Genomic DNA, 15,451 nt, shown 5'->3' with positions numbered 1-15,451 from the left:
TCCCTTTTGCTAGTTAGCATTTCTCAGGCCCCAGGACAGTGAGATGGTTCTGAAGGCGTTTCCCCCATTCGTATGCCAGGTAGTTGGGACCCAGGTCTAAGCCCTCTCTAGGACACCGTGTAATCCATGTTAAGGTTGGTGCACTGAAGTGAGGAGGGCCTCAGCGTCTTTTTCTAAAGTGCTTGCAACAAGGGGGAGGGACTGCGTGGAGGAATGGCTGCAACCAAAGAGGGAAAGCTGCTACCCTGAGGGTTAATGTACCTCAGGGTACATCAAGGAATGGACCGATCTGATGCCAAGGGGTCAATGAAAAGAGCCGGAGGTAATCTGGTGAAGTGGCATCAGATCTAGTACTGACTGCTGGGTGGGGGAGTCTCCTGGGGGTGCAGGTGGTGACGATGCTCACCTGTCTCCGTACCCCTTTCCCACAGTGCACCATGACACTCATATACCTCATCGTGGAGGATGTTTTCCAGCTCATCAACTACTTCAGCTTCAGCTACTGGTTCTTCGTGGGCCTGTCTGTTGTTGGACAGCTCTACCTCCGCTGGAAGGAGCCCGAAAGGCCCCGGCCTCTCAAGGTCAGCAGCTCTGGGCAGACTAGGAGGGGTGGGCCATCTCCCTAAGGTGGCTTTTTGCCCATGAGCTTTTTCCTCTTCCCACATTACTTAGTATCTCACCCCCTCTATTTCAGCTGAGCGTGTTTTTCCCCATCGTGTTCTGCGTATGCTCCGTGTTTCTGGTGATAGTGCCCCTCTTCACTGACACCATTAATTCCCTCATCGGCATCGCGATTGCCCTTTCTGGAGTTCCTTTCTACTTCATGGGTGTTTACCTGCCGGAGTCGCAGAGGCCACTGTTTATTCGGAATGTCCTGGGTGAGCTTCTCTGCGCCCCATTACTCACTGGTGGCTGTGTGTGCATGCGCATGCAGAGGTCGGGGGTGGCCAATAGCTTCCCCATACTCAGAATTTGCTGGAGGCTATGAGACCCAGCTGTCCACGACTTCCCTTTTGATTTTGACATGATCACTTCAGTTATAATTTTCGTGTCCTATTTTGGGGCTAAAACATTACCTTCTGACAACACAAATCACCTGGGAAGAAGAGTCATGCATCAGACTCTGGCTGGGCATGGGGCAGAGGATGATGAGGCTTGTTGGGAGACAGGGGCAAAGCCTGATATAGAGTACTCAAGGGGCAGGTGGGGAGGGAGCCATAGATGTTACTAGTCAGCCTTGTGTTCAGGTTAGGGCTGTAGCTAGATGTTTACTAAATCCTGTGCTTGCTGTATTTTCATTCAGCTGCTATCACCAGAGGCATCCAGCACCTTTGCTTTTGTGTCCTGACTGAGCTTGATGTAAAAGAAGAGAAAAAGGATGAGATGAAAACTGACTAGAGGTCAGAGGTGGCTTTCCTAGGCCTGGAAGGCTGGCCACAGAGCGAAATCCTGATAAGACTCTGTGGGCCCAACTCTCCTGAATTAAAGGAGCCTTTTGACCCACATCATATAACGGGGCTCAGGGCCAGTGCTCACTCTTCTTGGTAAGCTATAGGAGACTCAGGATCTGGGCCAACCTCAAGGTGGGGGCTTCAGAGGGTGGGGGGAAGATTGGAGAACAGGGGAATGGTCATTTAGTTTTACTCCTGATAGGTAGAGGCAGCTCTTACAGATATTTACTTGGTAAGGTGCAGTGGGGAAGAGAGAATGCTAGGTTGATAGGGCTGGTGGCTTCTGAATTTGGTATCTGAGATTTGAACTAGGAGTCCCTATAGAGGGGCTGCTCTATGGGAAGTTTTCCTCTGACCAGGTCCAACACCTGACTTTAAAGGCCTGAAATGCTACCGTTTCTTCCTCTGGCTCAAAATTCTTCCCTGGGGAGAGAGTTATAGTTCCTTATTTATTGATATTTAGTCCAGAACACCAGTTCTAATGAAGCATGAGTGTCTCTTCATCTACAGGATGCAATAGGCTGATTGTATTTAAAATTCAAAGTACCCAAAACTGAGTCCCTCTGGGCTCAGAAATGTCTGTGGTATTGGGTCAGACTCTGACCACAGATTTTATGCTGTTTAGCACAATCTTCTATTGAGTCTTACCTGCAACAATGAACCTGACAGATTTTTTTTTTTTTTTTTTTTTTTTTTTTTTTTTTTTTTTTTGAGAGGGAGTCTGGCTCTGTTGCCCAGGCTGGAGTGCAGTGGCCGGATCTCAGCTCACTGCAAGCTCTGCCTCCCGGGTTTATGCCATTCTCCTGCCTCAGCCTCCCAAGTAGCTGGGACTACAGGCGCCCGCCACCTCGCCCGGCTAGCTTTTGTATTTTTTAGTAGAGACGGAGTTTCACCGTGTTAGCCAGGATGGTCTCGAACTCCTGACCTCGTGATCTGCCCGTCTCGGCCTCCCAAAGTGCTGGGATTACAGGCTTGAGCCACCGCGCCCGGCCCAGATTTTTTTACTCACGTACCTGTTACACTTTAGCATATAGATAGATCATGTTACAAGCACTTGGCTCAGATCCAGCAAGAACAGATGAACAAATTCATAAGTCAGAAGTCTGTTAATACGGCTGTTTTGAAGGATAATCCTTTATTTTACTTGAGACCTTGCATCTTTGTTCTAGCTGACAGTAAATCTCTGGGTTTCTGTTGTGAACTCTTAAGAGGGCTGAAACTTCTGAAATTCAGGTGGATCACCTGAATTCTCTCAGCTATCAGTGGCTTGGAGAACATCTCAAGGGCCCAAGTCATCAAATAACCTCCCTGTAAGGGCAGTGTGAGGGACTGCTGCGCAGACCCAAGCAAACCCACCCTGGTGCTAGAAGAGGTCATTTCACTTTTTCTGAAAACCTCACATCAGACTGCATCCCCTTCTGTCCCTGGCACCAGGCTTTGTTTACACTTGGAGCCGCCTTGGTGTAGGTCACCAGGACAGTGTACTCCTCTCCTGCCAGCCTCCCCTTCCCCGAGGTGTGGTGGCTGCAGTCTCAGGAAGAGCTTGGTACTTGTGGGGACTTCTGTTTTCTCCCTGTGGAGATCAGTGAAGACTGGGAGGAAAGCTGCTTCAACCTGAGTTGGGCTCTTCAGCAGGCTGCACAAGTGGAAGCAACTAATTCTGGTGCTCAGGCTGGGTTCTCACCCAAGTTAGGCCTGCTCTGGCCTAATGGATCTTACTGTATGAGCAGCACGGCTGCACTGGATTGTACAACTGTTTTGTGATGCCCCCGGACACTGTCATCCTGGGCCCAGAAAAACATGCTAGCTTGACATACCCCACGGGCTTCTTATTCTTGGGTTTTGGAATTGGTAAACAGTGAGGCAGTCTCCCTTTCTGACCATTCTTCACCCACTCACAGACAAAGGAATAACCTTGGCCATATATTTGCTCAATAAAGATTGAAGAAAGCATGGTCACAGTTGCCTTGGGTTCAGGGCATAATGCATATGTGAAGCATGGGGTGACATTCTTACTGTCATGGGTTTGGGATTTGTACGGCAAATTCCTGCCCAAAGACAGGGTGTCTTGTGCAAAGGCTGACTTGCCTGAACTATAAGAACATGACTTTTGTCTGAGCCAAGCTGGCACCCATCCCAGGGCTCCTCTGGAGCTAATCCTTTAAGCAAAATGTGCTTGCCTTTAAAGACCTTTGAAAGATCCCTGACCCCAGCTTTAGCTTTCTCCAACAGATAACCAGCTAATCTCAGGAATTTACTGCCCCCCGCCCCCACCCCCAGTGGCGTCTAGGGAAAGCAAGGACCTCACATGCCAGGTGCCCTAGTACTTGCTCAGTGAGCCGTGTCATCCTCCTTTCATTTTTGGATGGTGACAGCATTCTTCCCCTTTGTGCTGGATACAGACTTCTCCCAGGATCCCCTTTTTGGGAGCGAAGCCAGACAATCCCTTCAGCACTCAAGCTTCAGGGTGGAATTAATTTCTGCCAGCTCTTTGTTGTCTGTCTCCTTAAATCCTTCTCCTGGTGTGCTTATCCCTTTTGCAGTGAGTACAGTTTATTAAGTTATCAGCCCTTTAATATTGGGGAAACTTAATGAGTATAAATGGCAGGGAGCACACTGTAACAGCACAGTGTTTTGTTTTTTCACCTGGTTGCTGTGAGTGCAAGAATAGCTTTCAATCCTTTGTTTCTATGTCTACAGACAGAAAGCGAGATGTCTAATATTAGACATACCAGTTGCTGCCTGTTATAACGTTGAATTATACCTTTGTGCGTACCTAGGATGTTTGTTGTTTTAATTAGCTGCAATACATAGGGCCTATGTACACAGAATTTAATCACTTTGTCAGGTTGAATAACTCCATGTAGATAACAGCTAGTGTAGGTAAACGTTTAGAAAATGGACATAAAGTCAAAGTGATGGCAGGTAGGATGAAGGAGAGATACTTAGGAAATCCTAAAAGAGGCGGCAAGAAGGCATCTCCCTGTGTAAATCCCCTTCCCCCATGACAGTGAGTCAGAGACACTCACAGGCTATTAGGGCACAGCCCTAGCTGAATGTTCTGCGTTGTCCGTAATAGCTACTAGCCATACGTAGCTAATTATATTAAAATGAAATAAAACTAAAGCTCAGTTTCCCTTCAGTTGCGCTAATCACATTTCAAGTGCTCAGCACTACTACACAGCGCAGACACAGAACACAGCGTCACTGCAGATAGTTCTACTGGACAATGTTACACTAGAATAAACACCAAGGCAGTGAGTTAAGGCAGCTATGGTTGGAAAGGCATAGGGACAGAGTGTGCTTACAAGAGATACAAGCTGTGGTAATAAAACTGATCCTGCTGATAGTAGTTTTTTTGTGGTGAGTGCTGTGAAGAGTAAACGTTACAAAGTGGAAAGCTAAGTTCAGAATGTGCTTTGTTTTTCCTCCCTTGCTTTAAGTCCTTGGTATTTATAATCAATGCTGAAACTTTGGTCTCACTACCACTCCGTTTTAGATATTCAGATTTAAAAGGCTTTAAAAGAATTCCTTTCTTCCATGTTCAAAGCTAGACTTTACTAAACACATGTATCACATTCATATACATTGTTTCTTGGCCCCACTGCCAAAGGAAGTCAGTCAGTCATTTCACAACTATTAGGAGAGTTTGGAAGCCGAAATAGCTGTTAACTAAAATCTCCCACAGCTCACAGACTGCTTTCTGCCCTAATGGCCACTATTATCCAGTCTGTGTTGCTACAAGGGACCCACTGGTCCCCCTTTTAGATTCTATCAAAAGGAACAGGGTTTCCCAGAGGCAGGAAGCCTGGTGGTATGGCAGAGCAGAAAATTACTGCTAATGAAACGCGAACCTCTTCTTCCCTTGTGGTTTCAGCACAGCACCTGAATGCCAGGAAAAATTCCTGGGCCAAGAAGCTAAAGCTAAAGAAGCTTTCCTTTTTACACATTTTTTTTTTTCTTTCAAACTGTAGGGTCACTTTTGATTGAGGCAAAGAGGCCCTACTGTAAGTGGAAAAGACTCACTCCTTCAACATAAGTTTTCACTGTGGTGGGATGGTGCTGCCTGACATGCTTGATATGCTTTTCCTTCCACGTGTTAAGCTAGGAAACCTAAGAGGATGTCAGCAGGGCCGTTAACCCTGGACTCAGAGCCCTCAAGGGCTTGTGGCAGAACCTCATGGCTGGACATCACAAGACGATCAGTCTGAATCCAGGTCGTGGGGGCTGTCATAGCCAAACTCCTTCTGCACATCCAGAGGGTACTTGCTCCACATCCGTTGTCTGCTGCTGCCTCTTTCCTCCTCACTCAGGCTGTTGTAGTCAGCAGAGCCTAGAATGAGATCCCGGGAATGGATTCTAAATGTGATTTTCCTAGGCTACTGCAGGAACCCCTTCTCTTCTCAGAAAGGTCTGTTTTTGTTCCCGATTGTAATGCAAAATGCTGGCTCAATAAAGAAAATAAGGCATATAGAATTTTTTTTTTTTTTTTTTTTAAAGAAACAATCACTTTCCTATCATCTAAAACAAGTTCCTTCACACTGGAGTATTTTGTCACTTCTCCCCTCCGTATAGTATTTTTTTGTTGTTGTAACAGTTGTAGTCATATCGTAAATATTTTTGTACCTTTCTCCTTTTAACGTGTTATTGACAAACCTCCCCAATAGAATATTCAATTGTTTGTTTCATTTCTCTGTTGTCAGACACCAATAAATTCTTTTTTTGGGGCCTTCTTCTACCTTCTTTAACATAGTTACCACAGGAATTATGTTGTCAGGTCATCTTTCTTTCTTCTTCCCCCAGGTATTATGTCTGTGTTGCATCTTTCTCAAAACAGTTGTACATGCAGCAGTTTTTTGAGAAGTTAGATAACTGATTTGTGAAAACTCTGGGCTTATTCCTATTGGCAAACCTCTCTCTTCCTTGGTTTCTTGACTGGGGCAGGGAAAGAGACAATGAGCTACATATTTTACACCATCTCAACCACCAAAATTCATATAGAACCATCTCATCTGCAGAGAAAATGAGGCTCAGTGAGGTGAAGTAACTGCCCAAGAGCCACAGCAAAGTAATGACAACTACAGATTTGAACCCAGGCCTGATGGATTATTACACCCCCAGGAGGCCCGTGGGAAACACTGGTCTTCGGGTCTCCTACAGCACGAACTGCTCAATGGCAGAGAAGGAAAGGCAGTTAAGATGCACCTGTCAACTATGCCTGCACCTCAGTCTCAGATCCTACCAGTCCCTCCCCGTCTAGGGCTGCCACCCACCTCTGGAATCCTCATCTCCATCACTGCTCTCCTCCTCTGGGTACTCATTGCGCCAGTTATTCTCACTGTTCTCATCATCTTCATCGTCGTAAATGTCCTCTGGTTCTTGATCATCATTCACCTACACATCTCAACACAAACATGAGTCCAAATCAAAACCTCTAAGGTTATGCTATGGGGGAAGTTGTTAGCATACCAGTTGGAGGGATGTCATGTAAAAGTGCCATGTGAAAAAACTGCAGACTAGGAGTTAGTTTGACTTCGTTGCACAAAAGGCTATGAGAGGGAGGTAATAGCCTTCTTCCACCCAGAGTCCAGCTCCAGAATGATAGGACATGCTGAACTCCATGAGAAGGAACACAAGGAAAAGAGAAGTGATGGCTCTGAGCGATTCCTTCAAATTCCAAAGGTCAAAACCAAAACTCAAGCATAAGAAGTGCAGAAAGGCAGGAGGAAGGGCCATGCAGTGGTCCGAGGTGAGTACCTGACTGCAACTCTGTGTCCTAATGCAGGTGCAGGATACAGTGCTTCTCGATTACAGTCTAAGCATGACAGTTAGGTGCCACCTTAAGTTTTCTTGTTAATCATTTTAGAATTTAAGAATAGGCCAGGCGCAGTGGCTCATGCCTGTAATCCCAGGACTTTGGGAGACTGAGGTGGGCGGGTCACTTGAGGTCAGAAGTTTGAGACCAGCCTAAGCAACGTGGTAAAACTCTGTCTCTACTAAAAATACAAGAATTAGCTGGGTGTGGTGGCATGCACCTGTAATCCCAGCTACTCGGGAGGCTGAAGCAGGAGAATCGCTTGAACCCAGGAAGGGGAGGTTGCAATGAGCCAAGATGGTGCCACTGCACTCTGGCCTGGGTGACAGAACAAGACTCCATCTCAAAAAAAAAAAAAAAAAAAGATAATGGTATCAGCTAGGTGTGGTGGCTCACAGCTGTAATCCCAGCACTTTGGGAGGCCAAGGTGGGAAGATCACTTGAGCCCAGGAGTTCAAGACCACAAGACCAGTCTGGACAACATAGTGAGACCCTGCCTCTACAAAAAAATCAACAAAAATTGGGCATCACGGTGCATGCCTGCACTCCTGGCTGGCTGCTTGGGAGGCTGAGATGGGAGGATGGCTTGAGCCTGGGAGACAGAGGCTGCAGTGAGCTCAGATAGCATCACTACACTCCAGCTTGGGTGACAGTGTGAGACCTTGTCTCAAAAAAAAAAAAAAAAAAATGTCAGGTTGTTAGCTTCCTTCATGCAAGGTTTTCTCTACTTCTAAGGTACGAATTAAAAAATAGGTTTTGTTGTCATTCACATTAAGAATTTCTGGTTTTATCTTATCTTTATCTTATCATAAGTCCCATATACATATTTCCCCCCAAGAATGGATAGCTATAAACAATAAAGATGATGTTGCAAACCTTCTAAAATGTTCGTTAATGTAAAAATTATCAATCTAAGATGATCTTTCCCAAAGTTCCCTGTACTATAAAGTCAGGTTCCTAAAAGGCACTTAGAATAAATTTTTCTTTTTAAGGAGGAAAAGAACTAAGGATAATGTTGATCAGGAGTGGAGCCCAAGGAAGCAAAGCATTCTGATTAGAGAAAGAGCTTAGGATGCCTCAAGCCCCCTCTCCTCATGGGCCCCCTTACCAGCTCCCACTCTTGGCTGTAGGGCTGCACGGAGAGGATGTTCTCAATCCAGCCTGGAGTGGCCGTCTCCAAGTAGTAAATGTCATACACATAGTCATCGTGTTTTTGTTCTTCCTGGTGCCTGACTCCAGGTCCATCCTCAGACACAGTCAATCGCTCACGGATCAACTCTACAGAATTGCAGAGGATCACATCTGGGTCAGATGTCTGTAAAGAAACCACAGATTACACACACATACACATACATGACCCAAAACATGATGTTCCATGAGGAGGAACCTATGAGTTGGGTGAAGGAAGGCTCCCTACAGTTGTGTGTGTGTGTGTGTGTGTGTGTGTGTGTGTGTGTGTGTGTGTGTGTTTGAGACGGAGTCTCACTCTGTCGCCCAGGCCGGAGTGCAGTGGCATGATCTTGGCTCACTGCAACCTCTGCCTCCCGGGTTCAAGTGTTTCTCCTGCCTCAGCTTCCCAAGTAGCTGGGACTACAGGCATGTGCCACCACACCCGGCTAATTTTTTTGTGTTTTTAGTAGAGATGGGGTTTCACCGTATTAGCCAGGATGGTTTTGATCTCCTGACCTCAAAAAATCTGTGCACCCCGGCCTCTCAAAGTGCTGGGATTACAGGCGTGAGCCACCTTGCCCAGCTACAGTTCCATAGTGTTGTGGTCAAGATTCTTATCCCCATGAATTCCTAGTCTTTTAACTAGTTATTACATTAAAAAATCAAGAATCTCTGTAAAATTACTGTGTAGTTCTTATTTTAAGATAGAAACCTACAAGATAGCCTCCTGCTCTTTTGTGCTTGGCTCTCACACCTATAATCCCAACACTTCAGGAAGCCAAGGTGGACAAATTGCTTGAGGCCAGAAGCTCAAGAACAGCCTGGGCAACATGGCAAAACCCCCGCCTCTACAAAGAAATACAAAAATTAGCTGGGTGTGGTGTTGTGCACCTGTAGCCCCAGGTACTCGGGAGGTTGAGGCTGCAGAGAGCTGTGATCATGCCACTGTACTCCATCCTGGGTGACAGAGTGAGACCTGTCTCAAAACAATGAAAGAAAAAAACATATGGGAAGACTGGCCTAAGGAGAGGGGAAAGACAGAAGACCTGGCCAGTTTTGACCCCAAGCTCTGAGTCAGACCTGCTTCTATAGGTCTTCCGAGATCCTTTGGTATTACACAATGTTCTCTCTTTGGGGATCAGTAGGCCCATAGTAGCACCCCTATGGCTGAACCTGAAATGAGTCTCTGTGTGGCCTTCTGTAGAAGCCAACAGGTGTTTTCCCGGTGACCTCTACCATTGCCCATCATTTGGCTTGCCATATATTTACATCCCACTTTTAACCACAAATTGGGAATGGGCTCGCCTATAGTCTTTCTACTGGAAAGAACAGTTTGAAATGCAATGCCCTTGAACACAAATGGCCCAGGTAAGATGTGCTCCAGTGCTGACAGGCTGTGTTATCCAGGGGCCTGGTGGCATGGGTCAGTTTGTTAACCACAGGGACATGCTGCAGATGGCTCCTCTTGAGAGGTTCATCAGAAGACACTGCACAGCTCCCAGCAGACACCATGCAGGAAAATGGGGAAGATCCCACAGCCGAGGCACATAAGGGGAGACCAATGCTATAATTTACAGACTAAGGAATTCTTCCTTGCTCCTAAGTCAAAAACTAGAGATGCCAGTTTTTCTGCAGGCTCTTGAGCAAACTTAAAGCTACCTATTACGAAAGTTCTGGCTCCAATCCACAAGTCCCTCCACTCAGTCAAATTATGCAGCCATTAAAATACAAGATTGCTGGGCACAGTGGCTCATGCCTGTAATCACAGCACTTTGGGAAGCCAAGGTGGGAGGAATGTTGGAGCCCAGGAGTTTGAGACCAGCCTGGGCAACATGGCAAAACCCAGTCTCTACAAAAAATACAAAAATTAGCTGGGTGTGGTGGCATAGGCCTGTGGTTCCAGCTACTCAAGAGGCTGAGGCAGGAGGATCACATGAGCCCAGCAGTTGGAGGCTGCAACGAGCTGTGATCATGCCACTGCACTCCAGCCTGGGCAACAGAGCGAGATGCTGTCTCAAAAAAAAGTACAAGAGTAGCAATACAGAAAAATGACAGATACAGAATTTTGTACAAGGAAAGAAACCAGTTCTATTCTACTTACTTTTGGGTTGGTAGTAAAATGGGAGATTTTCCTCCTTTGCTGTATTTTTTCAAATTTCCTATAATGAGTATAAATTATTTTCTTTTTCTTTTTTGAGATGGAGTTTCATTCTTGTCGCCCAGTCTTGAGTGCAACGGCGCAATCTCGGCTAACTGCAACCTCTGCCTCCCGGGTTCAAGCAATTCTCCTGCCTCAGCCTCCTGAGTAGCTGGGATTACAGGTGCGCACCACCATGCCTGGCCAATTTTTGTATTTTTAGTAGAGACGGGGTTTCACCATGTTGGTCAGGCTGGTCTCAAACTCCTGACCTCATGATCCGCCCGCCTTGGCCTCCCAAAGTGTTGGTATTACAGGCATGAGCCACCGTGCCCGGCCTATTATTGCTTAAAGAGGCGGTTTTCACTATGTTGCCCACACTGGCTTTGAACTCCGAGCCTTAGGTGATCTTTCTGTTTCAACCTCCTGAGTAGCTGGGACTAAAGGTGTGCACCACTGCTCTTAGCTAGAAGAAAAATAATTATTATTATTTCTGCAGAGATGGAGTCTTGCTATGTTGCTCAGGATGGTCTCGAACTTCAGGCCTCAAGCAATCCTCCTGCCTTAGCCTCCCAAAGTGCTAGGATTACAGAAGTAACCCACCGTGCCCTTGCCAAAAATTATTTTAAAGTCTATGTCTATGTGTATTCATTCATTCATTCATTCACTCAGAATCAGGGTCTTGCTCTGTCGCCCAGGCTGGAAGGCAGCAGTATGATCATGGCTCACTGCAGCCTTGAATTCCTGGGCTCAAGTGTTCCTTTCTTGGCCTCCCAAAGTATTGGGACTACAGGTGTGAACCACTGAGCCCAGCCCATATTTTCAGTTACACTACACACAGCTTTTTGTACTGTTAAACATATATATTTTCCCCTACAACCAGTCTTCACGGTTATCAGTTCTAAGGGTCCAGACAGTTACATGTGTCAATCTCTTGGAAACAATTTTTAACCTCCATGTATAGTGTTGCAATGAATGTGCCATTTCCTGCATTTGAAAATGGAGATGAAAGTATCTAACTCATAAGGGTTTTGGGAGGATTAAATGAGTTAATTCAAAGAAAATATAACAAGTACCTAACACACTATTTGACATAATCACTTAGTCAATCAACAGTAGCTTTGGTTAATATCATAGCTTAGCTATTTGCTTCTGCTGAATTATTTCCCTAGGGTAAATCTTGGAGGTGAGACTACTAGTTAAAAGGAACTGAAGTCCTTTAATTTTTAAATTTCCTATTAAATTTATCTAATAGGAATTTATTTGCATAAGATGTAAATTATGTCAATTTAAGGAGAAATTCATTGTAACATAACAGAAATGCTGTCATTTTAAAATTTCCTTAGAAATTTTTAATTTTAAAATTTTCCTAGATTATGCATGACTTTAGATCCAAACAATAATAAGTTTACATATGTAAAAATATGGCTCCCACCCCCGTAAAGCCATGCTGTTTTCCAAAAGGCTTGCATCAATTTTATTCCTACAATTGTATACACTTTTAATCACTGCCTTGCCAGCAGTGCTACCAACTACTTTTATCCTGCTAGTCTAGTATGCATAAAACCTCAAGCATGCTTTAAGCTTAAATTCATTTTCCCCCCTATAATTACTCTATGCAAACATTTTTGGTATGTTTAGAGTCAGTATTGCTTTACTGGAAAAATCTCTGTTCATATCCATCATCAGTTTATCTCCTAGTTTTCTTTATTAAAATTAAATTAGCCATTTACTCTTTTTTTTGAGATGGAGTTTTGTTCTTCTCGCCCAAGCTGGAATGCAGTGGTGCAATCTTGGCTTACTGCAACCTCCGCCTCCTGCGTTCACGTGATTCTCCTGCCTCAGCCTCCCGAGTACTTGGGATTACAGGCGCCCACCACCACGCCCGGCTAATTTTTGTATTTTTAGTAGAAACAGGGTTTCGCCATATTGGCCAGGCTGGTCTTGAACTCCTGACCTCAAGTGATCTACCTGCCTCGGCCTCCCAAAGTGCTGGGATTACAGGTGTGAGCCACTGTGCCCGGCCTAATGAACTATTTACTTGATTCAATTCCACTGAGCATTAGTTTACTTTACACATTTTATAAGTCATACATTAGTCTGGAATGTTTTGGTGAAAGATATCACTATGGACATCATACACAAATTGCTATCCAGTTACACTAGCACCAGCTGGGCACGATGGCGCACACCTGTAATCCCAGCATTTTGGGAGGCCGAGGTGGGTGGATCACCTGAGGTCAGAAGTTCAAGACCAGCCTGGCCAACATGGTGAAACCCTGTCTCTACTAAAAATGCAAAATTAGCTGGATGTGGTGGCTCACGCCTGTAATCCCAGCTACTCAGCAGGCTGAGGCATGAGAACGACTTGAAGCCCCAGGAGGCAGAGGCTGCAGTGAGCCAAGATCGCGCCACTGCACTACAGCCTGGACGACAAGGGTGAGACTCCATCTCAAACAAAACAAAACAAAACAAAACAACAATAAAAAATTACACTAGTACCATTTGCTTGTTGCTTGTGGATTCATTTTCAATTATAATTTTTTTAAGTTTCAAAAATGATTGAGTTTCTATAAAAATGTTTATCAAGAGAGGGCACATTGGCTGGGCGCAGTGGCTCATGCCTGTAATCCCAGCACTTTGGGAGGTTGAGGTGGGCGGATCACTTGAGGCCAGGAGTTCGAAACCAGCCTGGCCAACATAGTGAAACCCTGTCTCTACTAAAAATACAAAAGTTAGCCGGGTGTGGTGGCTCACGCTTGTAATCCCAGCTATTTGGGAGGCTTGAGGCAGGAGAATTGCTTGAACCTGGGAGTTGGAGGTTGCAGTGAGCCGGGATCGTGCCAATGCACTCTAGCCTGGGCCACAGAGTGAGAGTCCAACTCAAAAAAAAAAAAAAAAAAAAAAAAAGGCACACCTTATGTTGAGAATCTTCTGGTTTTTTTTAGAGACAGTATCTTGCTCTGTTGCCCAAACCAGAGGGCAGTGACTTGATCATAGCTCACTGCAATCTCTAATTCCTGAGTTTAAGTGATCCTCCTACCCCAGCCTCCCCAGTAGCTAGCACTACAAGCGCATGCCACCATGCCCAGCTAATTTCCTTTTTCTTTTTGTAGAGACAAGGTCTTGCTTTATTGCCCAGGCTGGTCTCCAGCGACCCTCCTGCCTCAGCCTCCCGAAGTGCTGGGATTACAAGGAGAATTTTATTTTATTTTTTTTGAGACAGGGCCTCACTCTGTCACCTAGGCTGAAATGCCACTGCCACACAATCATGGCTCACTGTAGCCTTGACCTCACCAGGCTCAGGTGATCCTCCCGCCTGGGCCTTCCTATATGCTAGGACTACTGGCGTCAGCTACTGTGCCCAACCTCGAGGAAAGTTTTCCATTTCTGTAGTTTTGCTGCATGTAATAGACTTCTTTTGGAAGTGAGTGCAAATAAATTTAGCAAATGTAATATAAAGCAAAGCACTGGATTAAATGTTAGAAGACTTGCATTCTTAGACCTAAATCTACCTCAAATTTGGTATGCTACCCAGAAGTATTCCTTTAACCTCTCTTTGATCAATTTTCCTACCTGCTCTCTCTCTGCTTTGCTCCAGTGACCCCATCTCAGTCAGGCTGAAAAGACTCGTAAAGACATTTCCTTACAAGTACCTAGAGTGTCTAGCAGGCACTCCTCCCCTCAAATTCCTTACTCTCCTCTAGCTCACCGGGCTCCAGGCACCTTGCAAAGAGCAGGGAAACTCGGCTTCAGAGACTCTTTACTTCCAGGTTCTCTGCCTAGAAGTCCTCTCCACATGTGGAATGCCCTGCCATTCACCTTCTGCAAGTCTTCGCTCAAATGTCATTTTCTCAGTGACACTCTCACTGAAGTGGCACAACTCTTTCTGCTTTGTCTCCCCGCCTCCTTACATCCCTTATCATCATCTGACACTGAATTGACTTGTTTACTGTTTCTGTTTACTTGCACGTTAGGTCCACACTGCTGTATCCACAGAATCTAAAAAAAAAACCTGGCATTTAGTAGGCACGTAGTTAACACATGTTGGATGAATAACCAAATCTGTAAAATGAGGCCGTCACGCCGGATGGATCATGCATCCCCTTAAGATGAAACTGTGCTGCTACTGGGCCCAGTCTTCTGGCATTACCGTCCTGAGAAGCCCAGCGACCACCTTCCGAGGCGTACTCACTTTGCAGGAGCCTGCAGCGGCGGCTTCAGGTTCTCCCTCCTCGTGGACAAGGTCTAACAACTGAAAGCCCGAGTCCCCGGCGGCTTCTGGGTTTCCCGGCGTGTACTCCGACTCCCGGCCGCTCGAGGTGGTCCCCAAGGATCGGCGGCTGGAAACCACCCGGTAACGGCCCTCCTGCCGGATCTCCCGAGCCGAGGCGCGGAGATTGCAGCGGACACGCTGCTGGCTGTCCCGTGACGGGCGCAGAACTGCCCGCAGGAGAGGCTGGACTGGTTCCTCCTAGGGGGCAACAGGGGAGGGAGGCCAGCGTAAGCATGAGTTCGCGAGCGGGTCAGGGATCGGGTTTCCTACCGGCTGCACCCTAAGATGCCCTCCACACCAGCTGCACCACGCCCAATACCTGGGAGCATACAGTGGCCACCAAGTGGAAGACATTATTCTCCGCCGCTCTCTCCAAACCCTCCGACGTCTTCTGTGCCGCCGACTCGACCTCGTCGCTCCGCAGGCGTTTACAAGCAAGCACAAGAGCCTCGGCCGGCTCCGCACTGCGCTTCCGCTTCACCCGGAGCACAGCTGTCCTGCCGGCCTCCATAGTGGCTGCCGCTGAGCACTGTGGGAACGCGCGGGGTGTGATGGGATAGCCTTCTAGTTCTGCCTTGCGACCCGCCCCCTCCCCCCCACGC

The 15,451-nt window shown here is 46.4% G+C and overlaps 2 protein-coding genes across 6 annotated transcripts in view; one reads left to right on the top strand and one right to left on the bottom strand.

Moving 5' to 3' along the window:
* Positions 1-6,180, top strand: part of SLC7A6 (solute carrier family 7 member 6) — a 41,528-nt gene extending 35,348 nt beyond the window's left edge. For 4 of the 5 annotated variants that reach the window (XM_017852222.1, XM_017852223.1, XM_017852224.1 and 1 more), the window contains 4 exons: positions 432-581; positions 695-878; positions 1,304-1,544; positions 2,886-6,180. In XM_017852222.1, the coding sequence (XP_017707711.1) occupies positions 432-581; positions 695-878; positions 1,304-1,398 (429 nt within the window). In that variant the 3' untranslated portion in view covers positions 1,399-1,544; positions 2,886-6,180. The remainder of the gene's footprint in view (positions 1-431; positions 582-694; positions 879-1,303; positions 1,545-2,885) is intronic. The other variant, XM_017852225.1, reaches the window with a different exon arrangement.
* SLC7A6OS (solute carrier family 7 member 6 opposite strand) lies at positions 4,988-15,393 on the bottom strand. Its single transcript, XM_017852263.1, has 5 exons — positions 15,169-15,393; positions 14,769-15,047; positions 8,375-8,581; positions 6,725-6,845; positions 4,988-5,784 (listed from the first exon to the last, which is right to left on the bottom strand). The coding sequence occupies exons 1-5, from the start codon at positions 15,358-15,360 to the stop codon at positions 5,654-5,656; spliced, it is 930 nt and encodes a 309-aa protein (XP_017707752.1). The 5' UTR covers positions 15,361-15,393; the 3' UTR covers positions 4,988-5,653.
* Between the last annotated feature and the right edge of the window lie 58 nt (positions 15,394-15,451).

Source organism: Rhinopithecus bieti, unplaced genomic scaffold, assembly GCF_001698545.2.
Source record: "Rhinopithecus bieti isolate Rb0 unplaced genomic scaffold, ASM169854v2 scaffold_34281, whole genome shotgun sequence".
Lineage (NCBI taxonomy): Eukaryota > Metazoa > Chordata > Mammalia > Primates > Cercopithecidae > Rhinopithecus > Rhinopithecus bieti.
This window is presented reverse-complemented; position numbering and strand designations above follow the sequence as displayed.

Bases quoted from the DNA above. Each gene is read 5' to 3' on its own strand.
- SLC7A6OS (XM_017852263.1), bottom strand. From the start codon at position 15,360: ATGGAGGCCGGCAGGACAGCTGTGCTCCGGGTGAAGCGGAAGCGCAGT. The intron at 15,048-15,168 runs GTATTGGGCGTG...GTTGCCCCCTAG, and splicing joins TGGCCACTGTATGCTCCCAG to GAGGAACCAGTCCAGCCTCT. The intron at 8,582-14,768 runs GTGAGTACGCCT...GTTTCTTTACAG, and splicing joins CCGCTGCAGGCTCCTGCAAA to ACATCTGACCCAGATGTGAT.